General features: G+C 42.5%; 2 protein-coding genes across 3 annotated transcripts in view; one reads left to right on the top strand and one right to left on the bottom strand.

Annotated features, from left to right (window-relative positions):
- The window catches only part of kif16bb (kinesin family member 16Bb), a gene marked incomplete at both ends in the record, with an annotated part of 181,183 nt that extends 166,569 nt beyond the window's left edge, over positions 1–14,614 (bottom strand). Inside the window, 5 exons of the mRNA XM_084321873.1 lie at positions 7,892–7,989; positions 10,542–10,658; positions 14,053–14,169; positions 14,254–14,323; positions 14,568–14,614. Coding sequence (XP_084177999.1) covers positions 7,892–7,989; positions 10,542–10,658; positions 14,053–14,169; positions 14,254–14,323; positions 14,568–14,614 — 449 coding nt within the window. The remainder of the gene's footprint in view (positions 1–7,891; positions 7,990–10,541; positions 10,659–14,052; positions 14,170–14,253; positions 14,324–14,567) is intronic.
- A 1,254-nt stretch (positions 14,615–15,868) lies between these two features.
- Positions 15,869–23,424, top strand: mad2l1bp (MAD2L1 binding protein). 2 transcript variants are annotated; one of them, XM_084321122.1, is made up of 3 exons: positions 15,869–16,240; positions 20,604–20,875; positions 22,116–23,424. In XM_084321122.1, exons 1-3 carry the CDS (start codon positions 15,991–15,993, stop codon positions 22,641–22,643), a joined length of 1,050 nt encoding a protein of 349 aa, XP_084177248.1. In that variant the 5' UTR covers positions 15,869–15,990; the 3' UTR covers positions 22,644–23,424. The 2 variants fall into 2 exon arrangements, with proteins under 2 accessions (XP_084177248.1, XP_084177247.1); XM_084321121.1 differs by having other exon boundaries at positions 20,601–20,875.
- The last annotated feature ends 317 nt before the right edge of the window (positions 23,425–23,741 follow it).

Here is a 23,741-nt window from a genome sequence, read left to right as displayed (position 1 = left end):
CTCTTGACCCCGTGATTTTGGGGGCAGTAACGAGGGTTGTTCCTTCCATTCGTTCCCTGGTGGCATGCGGGTTGTGCGTGTGCGTAGTCATGGGGTCAAGCCACGGTCTGCTCACCCTGTGCGTTGAGTTGCTCGAATTTCTCTTCGCACGGTCGGATCCGTCTCCCTCCCGTCCTCCAATAGGGAGGGTATCCTCCATTAGGGAGGGTCGGGGGGCTCTGTCCTCTCCGGTCTGATGGTTGTGGGGGGCCTCAGCGGGGTACATTTGTCGAGCTTCTGGCTCCCGCTCAGCTCCTGTTGTGCAGACTGATGCTGAGCGGAGCCAGTATGATATAGAACGTAAGGTTATGTATATAACCAAGTTCTATGAATACTGGTGACGCCACTGCAGCCCTTGATTTTTCATTGTGGTGACATTTTTTGGGAAGGAGATGAGTGTGTGGCCCCACCCCTGCTTATGTAGGTAGCAGAAGGGGGTGTGGTCAGACGGATGTTGGTATGTAAAGGTACATTGTGAAGTTTTTATTCAGTGCACGTCACTGGAGTGAAATGTGTGCAGACTGACGCTGAGCGTCACCAGTATTCATAGAACTTGGTTATATACATAACCTTACGTTAAGTTGAATCAGGTGTGCTGGTGGTGGAATTTAACAAATACATTGAACGGCTGGGGTGCTTCGAGGAGAGGATTGGGAAGCACTAGTCTAGTCGACTTTGTGTTTTGAGCACAAAGTTCATCATAGATCTAGCCTCTTTATTTTGCTCTCAAAGTGTACCAGATTGATGCATTTAACTTTAAAATGTACACACAAAAAAAAGTTACGGGGGGGCATGCCCCCGGACCCCCCTAGAGGGTCGGAGGTTCACCCCCCATAGTCTCTGAAAATCCTGTGGGAAACACTGCCTTAACAATTGTGTGTATTGAGCCGTACTGTATTGTACCGATTCTGCAATCTGTTAAATAAAGTTTTCATTCATTCAACAACGAAGGTGTCCTCGATTTGATGAAAGTGGTGGCGAATGGAATTGCGGTGCACTGTATTGAATTTCAAGGTGATTAGATAAAACCAGTCTAGTTTATTTAAATGATGCGTTTGATTGTTATTTCATTTTATTGATGATGTTTTATTCAGTTTGGTTTTGAATTCATTACATAATTTGCTAATTCATCAAGTGACTATTTGATTTGATTGCATTTTAATCTGTTACACATTAATTTATACATTTGTTACTTCCACCCCACATACTAAACAGCAGATTCCATTTAATCCTCATTGAAGTTGGCATCTAACCAGAGTGCAAAGTAATAGAGTACAGTGTAATATGTGACTATATGGAGTAATATATATATATATATATATGACGACGCTATGGAGTAAATATGCTAAGCTAATGTATGTACAGTATTATTATACACAGTGGTACAAGTGTGAATACACCATGGTAGTAAACCATACAAGGTAATACAAGTATGTGTGGAATATATACAGATATAGGTAAAAGTATATAGTGTGTACAGTATGGATATATATATACACCACATAAATATACATATAGTGTTATTGTACATTGCTATCCTACAGAGTTGTATATGGATAAGCTATGAATTGATGTAGGTAGTTGTGACGTACAGCAGCGTTTCCGTTAGCCGGTAATTACCGGTTTTTGACCGGCAAAATCTGTTGAAGTCCGACTTATTTAATATCTCCGGTCTTAATGTCCGGTGAAAATAATTCCCTGAGTCTAAGCACAATTTGATTATTTGAATTGTATTAAAATAGGCTAAAATTAAATAGCCTATGCGATGAACGAAACGATCATTACATTTGTTTCCTCGTTGCTTCTAATAATGACAACGACGTTGTCAGCGAGAGCTTAGTGCTGGGTGTGCGAGTGCATGTGAAGCTGCAGAGCCAGAGAGGCAACGGCACAATGCAGTATTCCATCAGTACTCCAATTCGGCCATTTTCAGCCAATGTTGGGTGGGGGGCGCTGTTGTGCGGTTCCCAGAAAAGAGCCAATAACAGCTGAATGAGCTTCTCTGCAGCGCCATACTCTTTGCAAATAAGTTGTTGCGAGGTGGAGAGAGTCGTCACGCAAACCACGATAATGTTGCCGCCTCTCTGCTTTCTCAGTTCTTCGCTTGATATAATTAATACAAATGTCCAATATAACGGAATTCGTTAGCTCATAAAAATGTGATTATAACAGACTGATGTTTAGTGTCGGACCGACTGCCCACATACGCGGTCTATTTTAGTTCAAGTCAGCAGCAGCACGGAGTATCGAGGGACTTATTTTATTTGGAATATATTAATTAATGACTGTATACGCAAAAGTAGCCTAGTTTTAAGTAATAATATTATAAATCTACATGCCTTGAGGATGACATTCTTTATTCTAAACTATGACCGGAATTAATCTCATTTGTCCGGTAGATTGAAATCTTGCAGGTCACGGAGACCGACAACAATTTTTTCTAACGGAAACCCTGCATATGGATCGAGTATAGGCAACACAGAGAGAGAGAGAGAGAGAGAGAGAGAGAGAGAGAGAGTGTCCGGTTCATCAAGATGACAGCTGGGGGGGAGATGCCGTTCCTGTGCCTGCTGGTCCTGGAACTGAGATTCCTGTAGCGCCTCCCAGAGGGCAGGAGGGCAAACAGTCTGTGGTTGGGTTGGGGTGAGAGTTGATGATATTGCCTGCCTTCCTCAGATACCGTTTGTGCCAACAGCGGGAAGTGATGTGCTTTCCGGTTCGAGACGGAGCAGTCGTCATACCAGACTGTGATGCATGAGAACTCAACTGTGGTTACTTCAAGTGTGCACTATGTTGTTTTGGGAGATAAATGTTGATCTCAGAGGTAAAATATTATATTACAATATGTTTTCATGAATAATTCTTTTTTTTAAACTGACAATTGGGTCCTTGGAACATAGTTTGAAGCTAAAAAGCGACCCAAATAAAGTACCGTTTCACTGTTATTCAAAGCAATTTTGTGTATGAACATAGTTTGGTTCAGAGTGTTTTGTTATGATGACATGATATTAAGAGGAGAGCATTGGAGCACAGAGATCATATGGATTAGGTACAAGAATGAATAATGTTGTGACGTAACAACAGTACACACTGCTTTAGACAACAACAGTCACAGCTTCCATCGCCAACTGAAGACCAGCTCTACCCATTAGGATGTCATTGCAGCGGGTGGCCAGGCTAGAGGTGAGGCCTTGGTGCATGTTGTCCTTCCAGCTCCATACTCGCTGAAGTCATGGCAGGTAAAGAGTGAGGAGTTGTGTGCGACTACCAACAGAGATGACAGCATAACATCCAGCATGCCCCTCTGCTAATTCGTTACACCTCCCGGTAGGCGCTAAACGATTGAATAGATGGCTGCGGCTCGCAGTCACAATAAGATAAGGAGGAACTTTATTGTCTCCGTGGAGAAATTACTTTATTGCAACAGAACAGCACGGGATAAAAGATAAGGTCAAAGAAAATTGGTAATAGATATACAAAAAGATAAATTAACACTTTGATCGCCGGGGTTAAATTCATAATTTACCATCCCTCGCCAGCCCTATTTAACATGGAGAAGTTCCCCTTCTTTGCAGGACTATAACTTTTTAAATTTTATTGCTAAATTGACATTACTATGGCCCATTCAACGTCCTATATATATTGTTCAGGGTGTAGCAACGTTATACTTTTTCATTCACATATTCATACTAAAATACGGTCTAAAGTATAAGTATGTTTATCGTTTTCTGCAGCTTTCTCCAGAACTTGATTTATAGCCCTAAATGCATTATATTGATGATCAAATACAGTTTGGTAGGAATCTGTGCGAGATAAAAAATTTCAAATGGACGTACTTCTAGAAGTTACTACGTATGATCTGATGATGACCGGATGGGGGGGGGGGGGGGTCGTTTATAATTCCGTGGGCAACGTTATATCATTCATCTAGTGTGGGTGATATGATCATTAGAGCAGTTAGTATAGAAGACATTAAAAAACAACGCTGAAACTCACCGTAGCTTCCTCTCGCCGTTGGGAGATGAGCGTGGAACAGAATTTTTTCTATTATGGGATGTCGAAATATCCGATCCATTTCCAGGTTGTATAATAGTATATACGTCCAAATCATGTCGTTTATCGAGTTATTGGTAACGGATCACTATCCGTTGTGATCAGCTCGAGTCCTGGGACTATTACCGAGTAGCCTCCAGCTGCAGCCCTGGAGATTGTTCCAGATTGAGCAACTTCCGCCCGGTCCCACGACATTTCTCCCGGGACAGGACAATGTGCGCTGATTGGCGGAAAGTACGGAAGTATCTCGAAGTACGTCTGACGTATCTCGAATGACGTCTGTAAACAATATGTAAGGGATAATGTATGCCTACGAGGTCATTGTCGCAAAATAATTGACCGACACGGAGTTTAAAATACCGAGGCGCCGCGCCGAGGTGTTTTAAACGTAGTGAAGGTCAATTATTTTGCGACAATGACCGAGTAGGCTATAAATTATCCCGCTTATTACATGGCTAACTTACTAACAATATACCTAATTCATTTGACAAATCGCAGTTGTTCTGTGGCTCTGTCAGCCCAAATAAAGTGATTATTATTATCGCGGGCAGCCTCTGTGTTCTGGCTCCGCTGTGTTCTGGGTCCGCTCGTCGCTCCGCCCCCTGTCATCGCCGGCACGGCAGTGTCTAATTGCACTGAAACAGTGTGTCAGTGGGCTTGATTGCGAACAGCTGCGCTCTGCGGTCATTATTGAAAAATCTGCGGTCATTATTGAAAAATAATGACCGCAGTCGGGGGGCTATTGACCAATCACAAGCAAGCATTTCGGCGAATGTGAAAACGCCATGTAATAAACAATATTATTAACTCTAATAATAACACGCCTTGCGGGCTCTTTATAATACGAGAGCCGTGGGTCTGCATTGTATAGAGCGGATCCCCTGGATTATTACTACTAATATAGTAGTAATAATAGTAGTTGGCTAGTTGCGCGCTTCTGGCCACCTCCCGGCTCCCGCAGTGCGCGCATACACACGTACTGTATACAGTACCTGCAAAATTTGTTGTCAAGAGCCAATCGCACAGGTTGCCTCATCTCATCTGGCTCTGCAAATAGATCTAGAGTCTGGATATCATATATAGCCTGCTGATGATCTCTCTCTCTCGAGTCAAATCCATTCTGAGAACGGGATGCCGTGCCCGCGACGCGGCCTTGATTGATTGATTGAAAATTGTATTAACAGATTGCAGAATGGGTACAATACAGTACAGCTCAATACACACAATTGTTAAGGGTATTCCCCCTTCTTCCTGCGTGATTACCAAAGGTAGCCGCATTTCTGGCAGACGCTCTCTGATTGGGATAAGTCCCCCCCACCTACCCAACCTCCTCCGATGTACAGTTTCTACATCAAATGTATATACTTTTTCTTCTGGACTTTTCTGTATCACAAACAGTACTGTATTTGCAAATCTGGTATGTCATAAATGTATAGATGTAGCAGTACTGTCTATCTGTATGTCATGTATGTCATATATGTTATGATGAATTGAAAATGGGGGACCCTGATGTAAACAAGACGAAAGTCTTTCTCTGGTCTGCATCCCCTTAACAATTGTATGTATTGAGCTGTACTGTACTGTACCCATTCTGCAATCTGTTAATAAAGTTTTCAATCAATCAGTCAATCAAAGAGTATAAACAACAGTACAGGAATGAGAAACAGTCTAAATGGGTATTAACATTTTAGTTTATTTCATGCGTTCATTTTGACGTTCAACGTCAGGCGTACTTCGAGATACTTCCGTACTTTCTGCCAATCAGCGCACATTGTCCTGTCCCGGGAGAAATGTCGTGGGACCGGGCGGAAGTTGCTCAATCTGGAACAATCTCCAGGGCTGCAGCTGGACCCTATTGCTATTACCGAGTGATCGGACCCAATTGAAATGAGCACCAGCTTCCACTTCCTGTTTATGCCCTGGGCGATCCGCCGATCGGCCACCAGATGGCGCTCTTGAACCGTTGTAGAGTTGAGAGGGGCTCACCAGTACATCTCATGTCTCCGGGGGAGAAATATGATTTCGATCACAGATTTTTGAAATATTGATATCAAAGACGCTGTCCAGCGTCATCGGCAGAATGAGCATGGCAGGGAAAGACGTGTTTCAGCGTCAACTGCGATTAAAGTGTTAATAAAACATAAGCCAACTTGTGTAGAATATGTATGCGTGTGTATCGATATATGAATGCATCAGATAAAAGATAACAGTATGTACAGGTTTTTTTTTATCCACTTTTTCGGTTTTACTCCTATCACAACTTTAGTCGTGCCAATTCCCCCCTCCCCTGTCTTGATCGTTGCTCGCATGTGCCCCCCACTGGTCGGTCGTAGGGAGGGTTGAAGAATCCATCGCATGTCCCCTCCGATACATGCGAGGTCAGCCAGCCACTTCTTTTCACCTGCCAGTGCGGACTCTCATTGGCGAGGTGTAACGTGTGGGAGGCTCACACTACCCTCGCTCCTGTCCTTGCTGTGCAGGCGTCCTGACCGACCTGTAGGAGTCACTGTTTACAACGACCAGATTACCACCCATCGACTTCCCTCCCGCTGACTCTGCCAATTGAGTCAGTATGACGGCCGGCCCAAGCCGGAGGCAACGCTGACAGCCGGATTCGATACCAGTGTCTCTCGCGTTGGTGACGAGCACAATGTCCGCTGCGCCACCCAGCCGCCCGAGTACGTACAGGGTTATAGCAAAAGTTATGTAGAGTTATGTAACATAATTATATACACATTGTGTGCAAAGACAAGATATTCAGGTTGGTGCAAAAGGATTTATGTACATAGCAGATAGCAGTGCAAGACTGCAGATGGAAATATACTAAAGGAATACTGAATGTTAGTTTGTGGCTTTGTGTCTGGGCCGAGCTGCAGCGTGCGGGCGGGGTCTAAATACTCGGGCAGGACAAGCGGTTATAACGGATGCATCGACGAGGCTCGAACCTTCTTCTAATGTAAATGTGCTTTTCTCCGTGCACTTTCGCTCGCTCTGAAGTCGGACTCTGTGTGCCCGGCCACGCGCGCTGTTCTCGCACGGACCTCGCAAGTGCATGCATGCGCGACTGGTATGTTTGTGCTGTCACGTATTCGTCGTATGGCTGCACATACCGCACCGTGACGGCCGTACCGTAAATTCGCGGGACGAATACACGTACCGTTACACCCCTAATATTTAATGTAGTTTTAGCACTACAAACACCGGCATGTACCGTACCCCCATTTCATTACAGCGCTGGCACACACTATACGCCCACAGCGACCTCTGGTGTCCAATGAGTTAAGGCGAGCTTGAATGAAAACATTGCTCGAATGATGACGTGCTCGGTGAGTCAGGTCGAGTGTCACTTGAGTGTCACTGACCCCCACGCTGGCGACATGTGTGCAGGGAGAACCCATGGTCCCGACAGCACCCATGGCAGGAGAAAATGAAGCATAACGTCCATAGTACAGCTTTAAGGGAGACATTTAAGGTAGAAATTGCTCACTGAACAAGTCAATATCTTAAAGGCGTATTAACTGGACTAATGAAGAGTGTCTTTCCCGTCTCTTGACAACCTCAGACCAATGAGCACCTTCATCAGCAATCGACCTACCTGAAAACCCTGCCCTCTTTTCTTGATCCTCCAATCACAACTGTTGCTTTACAGCAATAAAAAGGGCGGGTTTTAGATCAATTCCATCTTCACAAACCTAACCTAAATGTAGCACTTCATTTCTTGTTTTCATTCTAGAGAATTATGTTGTTTTACGCAACCGTGTCCCTGGTCTTGAAGATAAGCAGGAGAATGACCGCTTACCTGACCTCTGTGCGGAACGAGGCAAAATCACTCTGGGTTTTCTCCGAAATCTTGCAGAACAGGCCTTCACAGATCCGGGGGATTAAACCTTTATCACCCTGGCACAATAGGACAGGGGAGTGAGAACAGTGGATTATATCTCAATAATTTTGTCCAATAAAAAAAAGTCCAATTGTACACTGAATTTGGCCTAATATTTTGTTGTCAATTGTCTAAAAAACAACAACAATCTCTTGACTGCGTTCTCCGAATTCGCCTTTGTCACATGAAAATCTTATTTAACTCCAGTTATGGCGATTATGCTTTTACTTTGATAAAGCCTTGCGTGGTATTTTATGGGTTAAGAGAGCTTCATGACCCTATGACCCATGAAACCCTTTTCAAAGACATAGCAGAATGACATTTCTTTATAAAAATATGTCATCTGGGGGAAAATAAAGAGTTGCTCGTCTTTTTGGGAGATACAAGGTTTCCGCACAACGTCAACGTAACACCATCCTGTAACCACAAGACTTCTGATCAACACCAACAACAGCTCATCTAACGCGGGGATACTCAAACTTGAAGGCAATCCCGCTTTGATTTGTATGCCCTCTTCGTTTGAATTACAAGTAACACATTGTAAGCATTAGGAGCCCCCCCTCCCCCATATGGGGATGGGGAGGAATCACAACAACCATCTAGATTTCAAAACATGACATAGAGCGGCAGCTGGGTGGCACAGCGATCTAAGCGCTCGTCACCAACGCGTGAGACACCGGTATCGAATCCGGCTGTCAGCGTTGCCTCCGGCTTGGGCCGGCCGTCATACTGACTCAATTGGCAGAGTCAGCGGGAGGGGAGTCGATGGGTGGCAATCTGGTCGTTGTAAACAGCGACTCCTACAGGTCGGTCAGGGCGCCTGCACAGCAAGGACAGGAGATGGCGGCGGCAGTGTGAGCCTCCCACACGTTACACCTCGCCAATGAGAGTCCGCGCTGGCAGGTGAAAATAAGTGGCTGGCTGACTCCGCATGTATCGGAGGGGACATGTGATAGTATCTATCAACCCTCCCTAGACCGACCAGTGGGGGGCACATGCGAGCAACGATCAAGACAGGGGAGGGGGGGATTTGCACAACTAAATTGGGATGGGAGAAAAACAGAAAAAGGAGAAAAAGTGGATACAAAAATGTTTTATAAACACGACAGCGAGCCAAGGTGAGGGGGGAACGGGATATATATCACTAGATGACTCACCCGCGCTGCTGGCCAACGGAGACCGACGTTGTCACATGGCGGCCATCTTGCGTGGGTGGAGCACGCCCACTCATAACATGCATGTCTATGGTGCATGTACTATTGAAATAACCATAGCTTGCTAAATTTTCAACCGTTTGGTTTGTTAAAAAGGTCAGCCATGTAGTTATCATACTGCATTCTTATAATGGACATTAACAAAAATTCTTCCAAGCAGGAATCATAGCCACGTTAATAGCGTTTGTAATAAACCAAACCGTTTGTAAATCCGTCAAGATTTCCACGAGTTAAGAGTATTTTTGTTTGTGCAGATCATCAGCTTATAGCAGTAGTCCACTCAAGCAAGATGGCCACCGGTGAACTACGTGGGAGACTCCCGCCTTGAGCCATCTAGTCTTTATATATATCTATGGGGACCGCTGCCCTCATCACATTTTCCGATTAGCGGAGGGAAACCTAAGGATGGATGGAGGAGGAGGAGAGGTGCGTCTGCCAAGAGGGTGCCATCACTCAGCCGCTAACGTGCCGCCGGGGAGGGTCGGTAGTGATGGACCGGATGCCCAATGATCAGGCCGATATGACACTTTGAGATACCGGCATCGACCGACGCCCCGAGCTCACGAGGTCGATGAAAGAATACACAATACCTGCAGGCAGCCTAGCCAGTATGGCTCCTGTGGAACGATGTTAGCCCCCCCCCCTTTTTTTTAAATCTTTTTCCCCTCCTTTTTCCTCCGTTTTTCTCCCATCCCAATGTTAGTTGTTATGCCAATTCCCAATCCCCTTCCTGGTCGCTGCGCACCTACCCCCCACAGTCGGTCTGGGAGAGTGGAGGCTATCACATGCTTCCTCCGACACATGTGTAGCCAATCAACCGCTTCTTTTCACCTCGCAGCGTGGACTCTCACTGAGAGGGTGTAACGTGTGGAAGGATCCCCCCTTAGATCCTTTCCTCGCTGAGCAGGCGCCCCGACCGAACTGTAGGAGTCGCTGTTTACAACGGCCAGGACCCACCCGCCAGCTTTCCCACCCCTAACACTGCCAATTGTGTTAGTATGAACGACCAGCCAAGCTGGTAGCAATGTCGAGAGCTGGGCTCGAACCCAGCGTCTCCTGCATTGGTGGCGAGCGCCTTGCCCACTACACCACCTAGCCGCCCGGCCGTATTGCATTCCTAATAATAGGCGACTGTGTACCCATCGCCTTTTGGTTAAAAACTAAAAAGTCCCAAACGGAAAGAATAATACGATTTTACACAGTTGTAGTCGAGACTTGGGGGAGACATTTCGATACAAGCTAGCAGTGCTCTCCGTTGCGACTGGTCAAGAAGTCTTGCCTAAAAACAGCACTATATCAACGCCAGATAAGACATGTCCAGTTGTGACGGGGAAGACAGAGGAGAGAGGTCTTACCGTGTCTCCCATCATGGTGTAGGATTTTCCAGAGCCCGTCTGTCCATAAGCAAAAATGCAGGCATTGAAGCCCACAAACGCAGCCGTCAGGACCTCACTGCCCAAGTCATGAAAAACCTATAATGATAAATAGTCAGAGGAACAATTGGCACTAATTAATAGAAGAACTAGAATAGAAAGATGGGAAATAAGAGAAGGAAAGATACTGGTAATTCTCATTACATTAGACATACCTTGCTACCATGCCATTTTCAACAACTATCCTATTTAGGTTACAGCCGGTCAATATATACAATCTATCCATGGAATCAGTGTTTTTTTTTCTTTTTACTGAATTGTGATACAAATGTCCAAATTCATTGTATCGTTTGATTCCGGTCACAGTTCCCATTACCATGCAGTCCCAAGATTTGGATTGGATCTCTTTTGGGATTTAAAACATGTTCTGCCTTTTTACACCCATACATATCTATTCAGGGCAAAACATGAGCTAGGTTAAGGCACCTCTAAATAACAAACATGTACAGTATTCAGTATGCTGAATTTCCCTCTGGATCAATGAAGCACTTCTATTCTATTCTATGCAGCCAAGCAACCTTCACACTGTACACTAGGGGCATTGGGGTTTCCATCCATTATTTGACCAGTCTTCTGATTATGGTCACAATTCAATTATTGAACATCCCTTATTTTAGATTTCAATTTGAGAATTGTTACAGTGCTGACACCAAATTAAGTTCAATATTCATCAAGACTATACGCCCCACCTCAATATTAGATAAGATTATAATTTATTGTCATTATACAACACAAGTACAGTACAACTAAATGAAGTTTGGCATCAAAACCAGAGTGCTTAATGTAACAGTAAAGTGCAATAGTAATATACAATGTACAGGTGATTAACTGGGTATAAATATATGAATTAGTACTACAGAGTATAGTGCTAATCAGATTCAAGTACAGAGTTGTAGTATTAATATGTACAGTGATGCAGCTGGTATAAAGACACTATGGTAGTAAGTCTGGCCAGCAGCATACAGTAACTATAAGAGTAGATAAGGGATGTGTACAAATATAGATATAGTATCACTATCTACAGATATGTAAAAAGGATTATATGCAGGTGTGTGGCTATATATATATATATATATACACACACGGTAAGAATAAATATATATATATACAGCATTATTGTACATGCCATCATACAGAGTTATACGGGTTATATGCAGGTGTATAAGTAGGTACATAGAAGGATCATGCAGGTATACACACATATATATATATATACAGACATATATATATGGTATATACAGCACTATTGTACATGCTATCATACAGAGTTATATGGGTAGTATGAGGTAGGTAGTTGTGATTACTATGATACAATACAAGACAGGCTCATCGGCGTATTTAGACCACTATCAGTAGGGCACGTGCCCTACTGATGATCATCTGTGCCCCACTGATAAAAAAAAAAAAAAGACAAATGTTTTTTATTTTCCCTTTTTTAACATGATCAAATGATCATTTAACATGATCAAATAATTATTATAATATTTTTTACTTCGCTTTGAAATATTATAGTGAAATATTTTGCACTGCATTTATCTTGTTGAAATCCTCCAACAGGCTCTTTTTTGACTGGTTTGCACACCAATAATTCAGTGCAATAATAGAATAGTAGAATAGATAGTAAAATTATGCAATAGAATGGCCAGAGTAAAATAGTGCTACAGTACAATCAACAGCGGGGTGTATTAGAAGGCTATGGTGAAGAGGTACGTTTTTAGCTTATTTCTGAAAATATTAAGAGATCTAGCTTCCCTAATGTCCATAGGTAGTGTGTTCCATAACTTTGGTGCATAGTTAGCAAAGGCTGCATCCCTGATTTTCTTTAGACTGTGGCTTGGAACCTTCAATAGGCAGTAGTAGATGATCGCAATGTTTATACTTTGTATATAAGGAGGAGGACCTTGAAATCAATTCTAAATGTTACCAGAAGCCAGTGTAGGTTACTTACTTGTAACTTCGGGTTTGATCCAAGGAGTAAGTTGCCCCATATTGCTCTGTAACATTTCTCTTTTTGTTATAGGACCGACTAGTAGGATTTCAGTTTTGCCCTCATTTAATTTTAGGAAGTTGTTCGTCATCCATTTGTTTATTGCTAAGAGACAGGCGGAAATGGAGTTTATAGCTGTGTGATCATTTGGTTCAGCGGAGATGTACAATTGTGTGTCATCTGCGTAACTATGGAAACATACACTGTGCTTTCTAATGATGTCTCCTCAATGTTCAATGTTCAATGCAATGTTCAATGCAAGTAAAGCACTTTAAACTTTAAGTATGACTAAATGCTTTCTTGACTATATATATAGTAACTGTTCCAAAATGCATAGATTTCTATGTATTTTAGGGGTTTGGGTGGCTAGCTCTTTTTAATATAAATGTCAGATTGTTTTATTTATTTCATAGATTTCTATGCATTTCAGGAGTTTGGGGGGCTGGCTCCCCAAAATAATTAAATAACATAACCCTAACCCAGGGGTCGGGAACCTTCTGGTGACAGGATATGGCTCCCAGAATTTTTTGAGTAAATTTTTTTTTTTTTTTTTTAATACTTGTGATATTTCTTAATAATACTGTGTCATTTAAAAGTAAACAGAAATTAGTTTTGAAGATACAGCTAATAGTATCTGTAGCTGAAGATATAGCGAGCAGAGCTGGCGAGGGAACACAAGTGGACAGAAATTTAAAATCTTCAACCTGAAGACCAGCTGATTCTTAAAACTTGGAACGAGCTTCCTGTGACATACCACACAATGCAGCGTGAGTATTGCCGTATATTGACCATGTTTGGCTCTACATATGCATGTGGGCAGTCATTCTTGCATATGAAGAACATTAAGACCAACCTAGTAACCTACGCTCACGTTTAACTGATGGAAGCCTCAACGCCTGCATGAAGCTCAACCTCACCACGTATGAACCAAATTACAAGGCCATCAGCAAAACCATGCAGCACCAGAAGTCGCATTAAAAGTAAGACATATTTAATTCATTATACGTTAAAAATACTATATGGCTCTCAATGAAATATATTTAGAAATATTTGGCTTTTATGGCTCTCCCAGTCAAAAAGGTTCCTGACCCCTGCCCTAACCTAACCCTAAAACCGAAATAAAGTTAAAAAAAATAGTTACAAAATCCACCCATTTTCGCCCACAAACTGGCCAAAAACGTGCTCCCGCTTCATACTTTTTGGTGCCCTTCTGTGCCCTACTGAAGTGCTGGGTCTAGATACGCCCCTGGACAGGCTTGCAACAAATAGCCTGAACTCCTCAAAATGATCATATAAAAGTGATTTTTGGGTTGCATAAATCCATTTACAATGCTTTTTGACCCAAGAGACTATATATTCTGGTCCATAGCATAATAATGGAAATGTATTCACATGTTAACAATCACTAATAATAGAACATACTAAAACAATTAAAGACTTTAATACCTTCTCCTGAGAAACATAACCGATGCTTTCTCTATCCGTTGAATCGTATGAGAAATCATAAGAGAAGCTTTTCCCTCCGTCCCTCTGCCCATACTCTTGGATGCCCTTGAATGAACGCTATTGGGAGAAAATAAAATGCATTAATTTCTCACTGCCAACTTCAATAACTTAATTTTTGTTTAATGCAATAAGATACTGTACCTTAATATTGCAAATTGAAGCTGTGCTTCCCTTTACATGGATTATCACCTTGGCCTTTAAGTGTTTTTCTCTGTGGAAAAGATAGAACACACAACAACAATATTCATTCGAGGGCTGCCTGTGTCTCGTATACTTTGAAAGATAAAAGTATGACGAGTAAATACCTGAATAAAAAACGCGAATAAAGTCATGTTAAATTAGGTCACCGTACACTGAAACGGTCTATTTACATTAATTGTATTAATTAATATTGACAGTAGGCTACACAACAACATGTTGACACTTGACAGTAAACTCAACAACAGTAGGCCTACCTCTTGTTCAAGGGTCGAACTCGCACTGCCACTCGCACTGAAGCCATAGTTGTCCAACTAAATCACAGTTCACCCGACGCGACTATCAGCCTGTTCACCTGGACAACTTGTTGGTGTGCTACCTACCTACCACCCGCCGAACCGTGCCATGTCGCACCGTGATATCTACCTGATCAATCATTATAGGCTGCTTACATCATTCATCTCACCTGTGAAATTGAGTAACTGTCTACGGCGCGCAGTCCCATTGTATTGCTGAGGGACAGCCATGGCGACCACCACGTACTCGCCACATGATGGCGCTGTAGGACTTCGTGACTTCCACAACGAGCAAACCTGTCTGCAACGAGCACGTTTCAATGCAATGCAAAAATAAAAATTCACAGAAATGTTTTTGGCGAAACTACATGAATGATTTTAATGCGAATGCAGTTTCACCAAAAATATTTCGGTGATTTGTTTGTTTGTTTGTTTGTTTGTTTGTTTGTTTGTTTGTTTGTTTGTTTGTTTGTTTGGTAATGATAGTTCAGTATGCCTAAATCCTCTTATGGGCCCTGTCTCATTATTAACAGATTGCAGAATGGGTACAATTCAGTACAGCTCAATACACACAAGTGTTAAGGGGATGCAGACCAGAGAAAGACTTTCGTCTTGTTTACATCAGGGTCCCCCATTTTCATTTCATCATAATGTACATATTTGGCTAATGCCATAAACAAGCAGTTAGACAGACAAGAAATTTGGGGGTGACGTTGTATCAAATTAAACTTTTTTTGTTTGTGTTTCATGGAATAGAACAAACTATTCCAAAGTAGGCGACTCAGGGGTAGGGGTATGGGTAACAGTAGGCCCTACTGTATATTTGCATATCATATATGTCACAAATGTAACAGTACTATATACCTGTATCATATGTCACGCGTCCTGTATGTCCCTATGCCATAAATGTCATGATGTCATGTTGTGTATGTCATAAATGTCACTATGAATTGAAAATTGGGACCCTGATGTAAACAAGACGAAAGTATTTCTCTGATCTGCATCCCCTTAACAATTGTGTGTATTGAGCTGTACTGTATTGTAGCAATTCTGCAATCTGTTAAATAAAATGTCCATTCATTCATGGGGCTGGATCAAGGCAGCTCCGCCCGCCGCAGTGCAGCGGGGCTTTTGCGGGTATCAAAACGAACACGCCTGTGTCGTCGACTCCAGTTTCCCATCATGCAACACGAAACGGACCTCTCAGACGTCACGCCTCTCTGACCAGGGAGGGACTTTCAAAATGTCGGCGGCGGAGTCAATACAATGTCCTGCAGCGGTGGTGGGTTTAGAAGCGAACATCACCGTCAATAATTACAGCTTTAATAGCGGAGAAAGTGGGATAAAAAGGTCTCTGCCAGTTTGTCCCGAAAAGGTTATTATTATGACTCTCAACGAGTCGGAGACAAATGACGACCACAACACAATTGCACGCCAAACTACGGACATCGCCGCGACGTTATTAGTGGCACCAGCGCAGGAGATAAACAAATGCATAAAGAAATCAAACACAAACCAAGTTGTATCGTCAGAGAATGAGTCAGACTCAAACCCAAAACAAAGTAATGTGGTCAACATAAAAGACAAGGAAAACTGTATTGACGCCGCAATGGCTTCAACAACCACCAGTCCTGGTAAGTAACTATACTGTACCTTTCATTATACAGTAACGCTACCACATTACATTACAACATTAGCTACCTGCAACGTAAAATAAAACACCAGCTTTGCCAGGGCAGTAAGTGCATACGGTCCAGATTTGATGACGTAAAATGTACGTTCTTTTTTTTATCTTGTTTCCATTTTAAGGAAATAATATCTTCACAATTATTTATTGGACTGATCACAGGAATAATATTCATGGATTGTTGAATCTTGATTGAACCCTTGCACTAAATAACCATATGTACGTTTTGAAATGTTTTTGGACAGCCCTTGTAGAACAGTTTAGATTACTTTGAGTGTGAAATGTGATATAGCACAATAAACTACTCAACCTCTACTGTCTTTATGAGTGAACACAACAGTCTTAACGTCATACCATCTTTAGATGATAAACTACTCAACCACTACTGTCTTTAACTATGAGTGAACACAACACTAACTTACCATCTTTAGATAAACTACTCAACCTCTACTGTATTCTATATTCTAATCAATCGTCTTGAAAACCTTTGTGCTAAGCTGGTTTAAAACATACATCAGGGAGGAAATTCTATGTTAAACTAGGAGGCCACATGTCTGATATGACAACAACTATGGAGTTGCACAAGGGAGTTGCTTAGGTCCTTTACTCTTCTCCCTTTACATGTTACCGCTGGGTGATATCATCAGCTGGTGAAGCTAAAAGCAATTTGTTTTGATAGTTTTATCAGTGAGCTGGATGCAATCCTACCTGGAGGGGAGGGAACCGATGGTAGAGGTAAACGGTACTCTATTCCCCCCCCCCTCACAGTGAGCTGTGGTGTTCCACAAGGAAGCATACTAGGACCGCTACTCTTCCTAATTTATGCAAATGACATGTCGTCAGCCTGTGACTGCAACTTGTTCCTGTTTGCGGACGACTCAGCCCTGCTGGTCTCTGACAAGTTGCAGGTTGAAAAAACCCTCAGCTCGGAACTAGGCAAAATCTGCATATGGCTTGCTGATAACAAACTATCATTACACATGGGCAAAACAGAGTCCATTCTCTTCGGCTCAAATAACAAACTCAGCAAGACCGACGGCTTCTCAATTACAGTGGGTGACAATATTGTCACAAGGAAAGACGAAATTACCTACCTGGGTTCCATCCTAGAGGCAAATCTTTCCTGTGACAAAATGGCATCCAATGTAATAAAAAAAAGTCAACCAACGAACTAGATTCTTGTCCCGGATCTCCTCTCTGGTAAACAAGAATACCCTGAAGACTCTGGCAGGAGCACTCATAAATCAAATCAAATCAAATTTATTTATAGGGCCCGACAACACACGTTAATGTCCCCATGGGCCGTACAGGTCTTCTTTAAACAGGTCAAGAAGACAACATAACAATAAGTCAAGAACAGAACAAGAACACCATAGGGTCCAAAATTTTTTTAGATGAATGCAAATAAATGAAAGAATGCAAGCACTCCCAGACATACCCCACGCGAAGGTAAGGAAAAACTCACTAAAACCTAACAATAGGGAAAAAAGCTCCACAGGCAGTGTGGAGGAGAGAAACCTTAGAAGGGCCGTTCAAGGGGGGATATCCCTTCTTAGATGTTGGTGATAGTAGTGTTGCAGACGGACAGTTGGTAAGCATGCACTCATGTGTGTGGTGAAACACAGATGAGTGCATGCAATAGCAACTGTACATTTTGAAAAATTAAAGATAGAGCTAATAGCGATAGCAACTGAACATTTTAAAAGATTAAAGATAGATTGAAGACCCTCATTCAAGGGTACTACGACTATGCGTGCACCTCATGGTACCAAAGCACCTCAAAGGCGCTTAAAACAAGATTACAAACATCACAAAACAAACTGGTCAGACTACTACTTGACCTTACCCCCAGAACCCACCTCACCCCTGCCCACTTTGACAACCTAGGATGGCTTAGAGTAGACGACAGAGTACAGCAACTTGCAATGGGCCTGGTCTACAAGATGCACTATACGACTAAGGTACCCATGTATGTACATGTCAAAATACTTCCCAAAGGTCAGTGAATACCACAACCACTACACCAGAGGAAGCTCAACAAATCATGTTAAACCCAGATTCGGCTCAAACAAGGGACTAAACACGTTTAGCAATTATGCCACATCAATGTGGAACGCCCTACTCAAAGCTGTAAAGGAATGTGAATCCCCGATTCCCTACCCACATTCAAAACCGCCCTTAAAGAGCACCTACGGGAGGCTGCAATTCGAAACTGGCCACCGTAAATGCCCAAAACCCCCACCACCTCCTAATAGACAGTCTCCTCCCCACCGCATGTATATATTCCCTCCCCGCCGTATGTATATTTCTCTCCCACCCACCCACCCCCTCCTAATGTACAGTCCCCTCCCCATCATATGTATATACTCTGTCAGGATCTAGGGGTAACAGTACTGTATATTTGAATACCGTTTGTCACAAATGTATCGGTACTAAATACCTATATGTCATGTATGTTGTGTATGTCATAAATGTCTATATGAATTGAAAATGGGGGACCCTGATGTAAACAAGACAAACGTCTTTCTCAGGTCTGCATCCCCTTAACAATTGTGTGTATTGAGCCGTACTGTATTGTACCCATTCTGCAATCTGTTAAATAAAGTTTTCATTCATTCATTCATTCAATCATCAGAGAACATAATGTAGGTTTCCATAGCTATGCGGATGATACACAACTGTACATATCTGCTGAACCAAATGATACAGCTATTAACTCAATCACAGACTGCGTATTGGCAATAAATAAATGGATGAGTAAGAACTTCCTGAAACTAAATGAGAACAAAACTTAAATTCTAATTATCGGCCCCAAAACAAAAAAAATAAACGTTAATAATTAAAGAACCTGGGAGGACTAACCCCTTGGATCAAATCTGAGGTCACAAGTCTCGGGGTTATCATGGATTCAGAACTGAACTTCAATTCTCATATTAACAAAGTGACCAAAACATCGTTCTTCCATCTCAGAAATATAGCAAAAGTACAACCATTTATTAATTAAAACGATGCTGAGAAGCTAATTCATGCATTCATATCGAGCCGGTTAGACTACTGTAATGCACTTTTTACAGGTCTCCCTAAGAAAATCACAGAGAGGCTTCAGCTAATCCAAAACTCTGCAGCCCGACTGCTTACTAGAACTAGAGAGAGGCGAGAGCACATTAGTCCAGTCTTAGCTGCTCTACACTGGCTTCCTGTAACATTTAGAATAGACTTCAAGGTCCTTCTCCTTACATACAAAGCTCTAAATGGACAGGGACCTAGCTACATCGCCAACACTCTAATAAATTACAGGCCAGCAAGAACACTGCAATCATCAGCTGCTGGACTACTAGAGGCTCCCAGAAACAGTCAAAAGAGGATCGGTGATGCAGCCTTTATCAACTACGCCCCAAAACTATGGAACAAACTGCCCAAAAACATCAAGGAAGCCAACTCGCTAGACATCTTCAAAAGACAGCTTAAAACCTATCTCTTTGCTCAGGCATTTAAATGAAACATCAGGGATATCCTGACACAAATTGTACTTTACCTGCACCATTCTTTCTTAGTACCATACCTACACTTCCTATCAATGCATGTGTCGGTTCTATATGCACTGTAATTTTAAGAGCACTGCCCTGTTGTAATTCAAAATTGAACTATTTTATCACACTTTTTACTTCTTACTGATTCACTGCTCTGTTGTATGTTAAATACCCTGTTGTATGTCCGTTCTATTTTATAATTTGTAGCCTATTTTTAAACTGAATCCAATCGCACTTTGTTTTTACTCTGTCTATTCTATTTTTATTATTTGTATTACTGAATGAAACTGTAAACAGAAAGGCCTATTGGGATGCTAGATCCTAATGTGAAACACTGTGATTTACCTTACCTTGCTACCTCTCTATCTTTTTTATGCTCGCTTATGCCTGTATTTTTTACTGTTGTGAAGCACTTTGAATTGAACTGCAACTTCTGTATGGAAAGTGCTACAAATAACGTTTATTACTGTCTTTAACTATGAGTGAACACAACACTAACTAGTCTAACTTACCATCTTTAGATAATCAAGTACCCAACCTTTGATTGATTGATTGAAAACTTTATTAACAGATTGCAGAATGGGTACAATACAGTATGGCTCAATACACTGTCTTTAACTGTGAGTGAACACAACACTCTAGCTTGCCATCTTTAGATAATAAAGTTTGAAAACATTGCTCCTCTGTAAACTTAAAAATGGTTCTTCGTCTGACATACTCAAGTATTGGTATTCTAATGAACAGAACAGTCTGACCCTTCTCTCTCGATTTTGACAGAAGATGTTCCACAGGCGGACAGTTCCCAGGCCACCGCTGAGCCCCCCCTCACTCCCACTAAGTGCGATAATACAGAAGACGGAGATGCCGAAGTGGCGAGAAGAGCGCAGGAGGAAGGCAGAGTGGACGTGGTCTTCCCTGGCACTGTGACCCTGGAGGGCTGCTGCCGGTTCGTCAGCGAGATCCTTAAGTGCATTCTCTACCAGAGACAGCAGCTGCCGATGACCTACGACCAGCTGGTGTACTCTCAGAGGAGACGGCACGATGACACGCAGGTGAGCCCAGACATGTTCCCCCTCACACTACATCGCCAATGTCGGTAAACTGTACAATAATAAGTTCTACGGATTATTATATATCACTGCTAATACTAATGCCAATGGGCCAGTACCAGGTATCGATCTGATCCATTACTTTTACTGACCATTAAGAGTCTTAAATCAATGGTAGCTTAATACATTTTTCTTCCATAGAGAGATCTAGCATCTCTATATGCATTCAAAAAAGAATTATATTATTTAATATGTTCATCAGTTAGGTTAGGTGTGTATGAACATAATGTATACACAGTAAATTTTGCAGAGTACATTTTACTCAAACAAACAAAAAAAATTACTCAGTTTGAGTAAAATTTACTCTGCCAAATTTACTGTGTAAGTATTTTTTAGCTCATAATTATGATCAATAACTACCAGGTTGGGTGGCAGATTGCATCTAACTAGGTGTGTTTTTATGAGTGTTTTAATGTAATAACTACTTGTGATTGCTATTTATTTTGTAATGTGATGATGTACGTTATGTTGTACTGTCACAATGTAAAGCTTTTTGTGGACCCCACTAAGAATAGCTGCTGCAATGCTGTAGCTAATGGTGATCCTAATAAACTAAACTAAAAAGTTAGAAAAACATGTGTGCGAGGGCGGCTAAGTGGCGCAGTGGGCAAGGCGCTCGCCACTAGTGCAGGAGATGCTGGGTTCGAGCCCAGCTCTCGGCATTGCTACCAGCTTGGCTGGTCGTTCATACTAACACAATTGGCAGTGTTAGGGGTGGGAAAGCTGGTGGGTGAGTTCTGGTCGTTGTAAACAGCGACTCCTACAGTTCGGTCGGGGCGCCTGCTCAGCGAGGAAAGGATCTAAGGGGGGTAGTGTGATCCTTCCACACGTTACACCCTCTCCGTGAGAGTCCGCGCTGCCAGGTGAAAAGAAGCGGTTGATTGGCTACACATGTGTCGGAGGAAGCATGTGATAGCCTCCACTCTCTCAGACCGACCGTAGGGAGTAGGTGCGCAGCGACCAGGAAGGGGATTGGGAATTGGCATAACGACTAACATTGAGATGGGAGAAAAAGGGAGGGGGAAAAGATAAAAAAAAAAAAACATGTGTGCGGTTCTTAGATTTTTGTAGTATTGGGTAAATCCTCCTATACCAGTACCTCATTTAAATTTACATTTAAAATCCAGTTTTAAGAGTATAGTTGTTGACTGAACCCGGGGTTTGGTCGTCTTCCCCTCCCCAGAGTCAAGAGGCGGTGAGCTGGAGACCGGTGCAGTCACTGGACCTGAAACTGCGCAAGTGTCAGCGGACCCTGCAGGAGCTGGAGGAGATGTTGCAGCAGCTGGAGGTGCTGTTCTCCCTCAGCCGGGTGCCCCGCGCGCTGCTGCTCCTGGGCGGCTCCGTCGTCCTCCCCAAAGAGATGTACGAGATCAACATGGAGCAGCTGGCGGTGGCGGCGGGCGGTCAGAGTTTGCGTGTGTCGCCGTGCCTGAGGCAACTCTTCCGCACCCTCTTCGTGGCCGACCTCCTGTCCGACGCCAAACCGGTCCGTCTGATGGCCACCACCGTTTTGGTCCTGGCCCACAGGGATTGCGGCGTGGGGTGGTTTCGGCCTAAACTAGACTTTAAAGTGCCGACCCGGGTAAAAAGGCAAATCATCGCCCTGTCCTCCGACACTGGCGTCTGCGGGGGTGCCCGGGCGGAGGCGTCGGACGGGGAGGATTACGTGTGGTTTCAGGCTCCTACGGCCATCAAGGGCTTCAGCAAGTGACTAGCCAACGATGGAGGATTCTGTGTTCCGTCTCAGGAACCCCTAATGCCAGTGGCGTCGTGCCCCTATTTAAGCAACAGATTAATAATAGTGAATATCTGGATTTCTTTTTATTACTGCTCAGTCTGAGCTTTTATTGGCAATGGAACAGACACTGCTATGTCAGTCATCTGTACTCGAATCGTACTGCTTCCTATCCATTGTTTGAAAATACAGCTATTACCATGTCGGCAGGCTCTTTTCATCTGTGGCTTTATTATGTTCTATATTTTTTTGGGGTGAAGCAGACAAGATTGAGCTCTTTCTCAAGAAAAGTGGCAGCAGTGTAGAAGTGAGAGAATAACTGAGTGTAATTTTCAAAAACCACAACGGCACGAATAACTACATGAAAATCTCAAAATAAATATACCTATAATTTTGCATGACACTACTATGCTTTTCATACATTTTTAATGAGACTAAGGTTCAGGTGAATTATGGGCGGTTAAACTGTACAGGTTTTTATTGAATAATGGCCATAATTACTTTTACTTGAGATTAAAAGTCCTTTAATTGAAACGATAGCAGTGTTTTTTTGTATTATGAATGGGTTGGTGTATTATCTTCTGTAGTCTGTTTTGTTTTTCAAATATGTACAGAATTTGTACCTCATACTTAATCAAGTCTTGATTGCTCAGCATGTATTCCTAACAGTCTTTCATGAAAGATCTTTCCCAATGTTGCATAAAGTATTACTTCATTACCGACTGCATTTAATGTCATTAAACATTTATTTCATGTATCATGGTAACTTTATTAAAGAAAACACATTTTCTCACATGTTCTGGGTTTAAAAGGTCCTTATTATGATGGTATTCAATTTCCAAAAGTAAAAAGTGAAGTTTTTGGATATGTGCCCTTTAATCTTATTCTTGGTTAATAGATTCATTCACATTTAGCACAAGATGATTGATGTTTTAAAAGGGCCAAGTCATGATTTATGTATGTATGGCTTTAAAAACGTTTATGTTAATTGTATTGTCTGAGCCTTTGACACGCGTACTGATGGCATGCGACAGCCAGACGTGAGTTTTACTGTAAAATGTTTGTTTGGCTAAG

This window comes from Notolepis coatsorum, assembly GCF_963971535.1.
Source record: "Notolepis coatsorum genome assembly, chromosome: 9".
NCBI classification, from domain to species: domain Eukaryota; kingdom Metazoa; phylum Chordata; class Actinopteri; order Aulopiformes; family Paralepididae; genus Notolepis; species Notolepis coatsorum.
This window is presented reverse-complemented; position numbering and strand designations above follow the sequence as displayed.

Excerpts from the sequence above, each read along its gene's own strand:
- mad2l1bp (XM_084321121.1), top strand. The coding sequence starts at position 15,991 with ATGACTCTCAACGAGTCGGAGACAAATGACGACCACAACACAATTGCA. Across the intron at positions 16,241-20,600 it reads TTCAACAACCACCAGTCCTG|AAGATGTTCCACAGGCGGAC; the intron begins GTAAGTAACTAT and ends CGATTTTGACAG. Across the intron at positions 20,876-22,115 it reads GACGGCACGATGACACGCAG|AGTCAAGAGGCGGTGAGCTG; the intron begins GTGAGCCCAGAC and ends TCCCCTCCCCAG.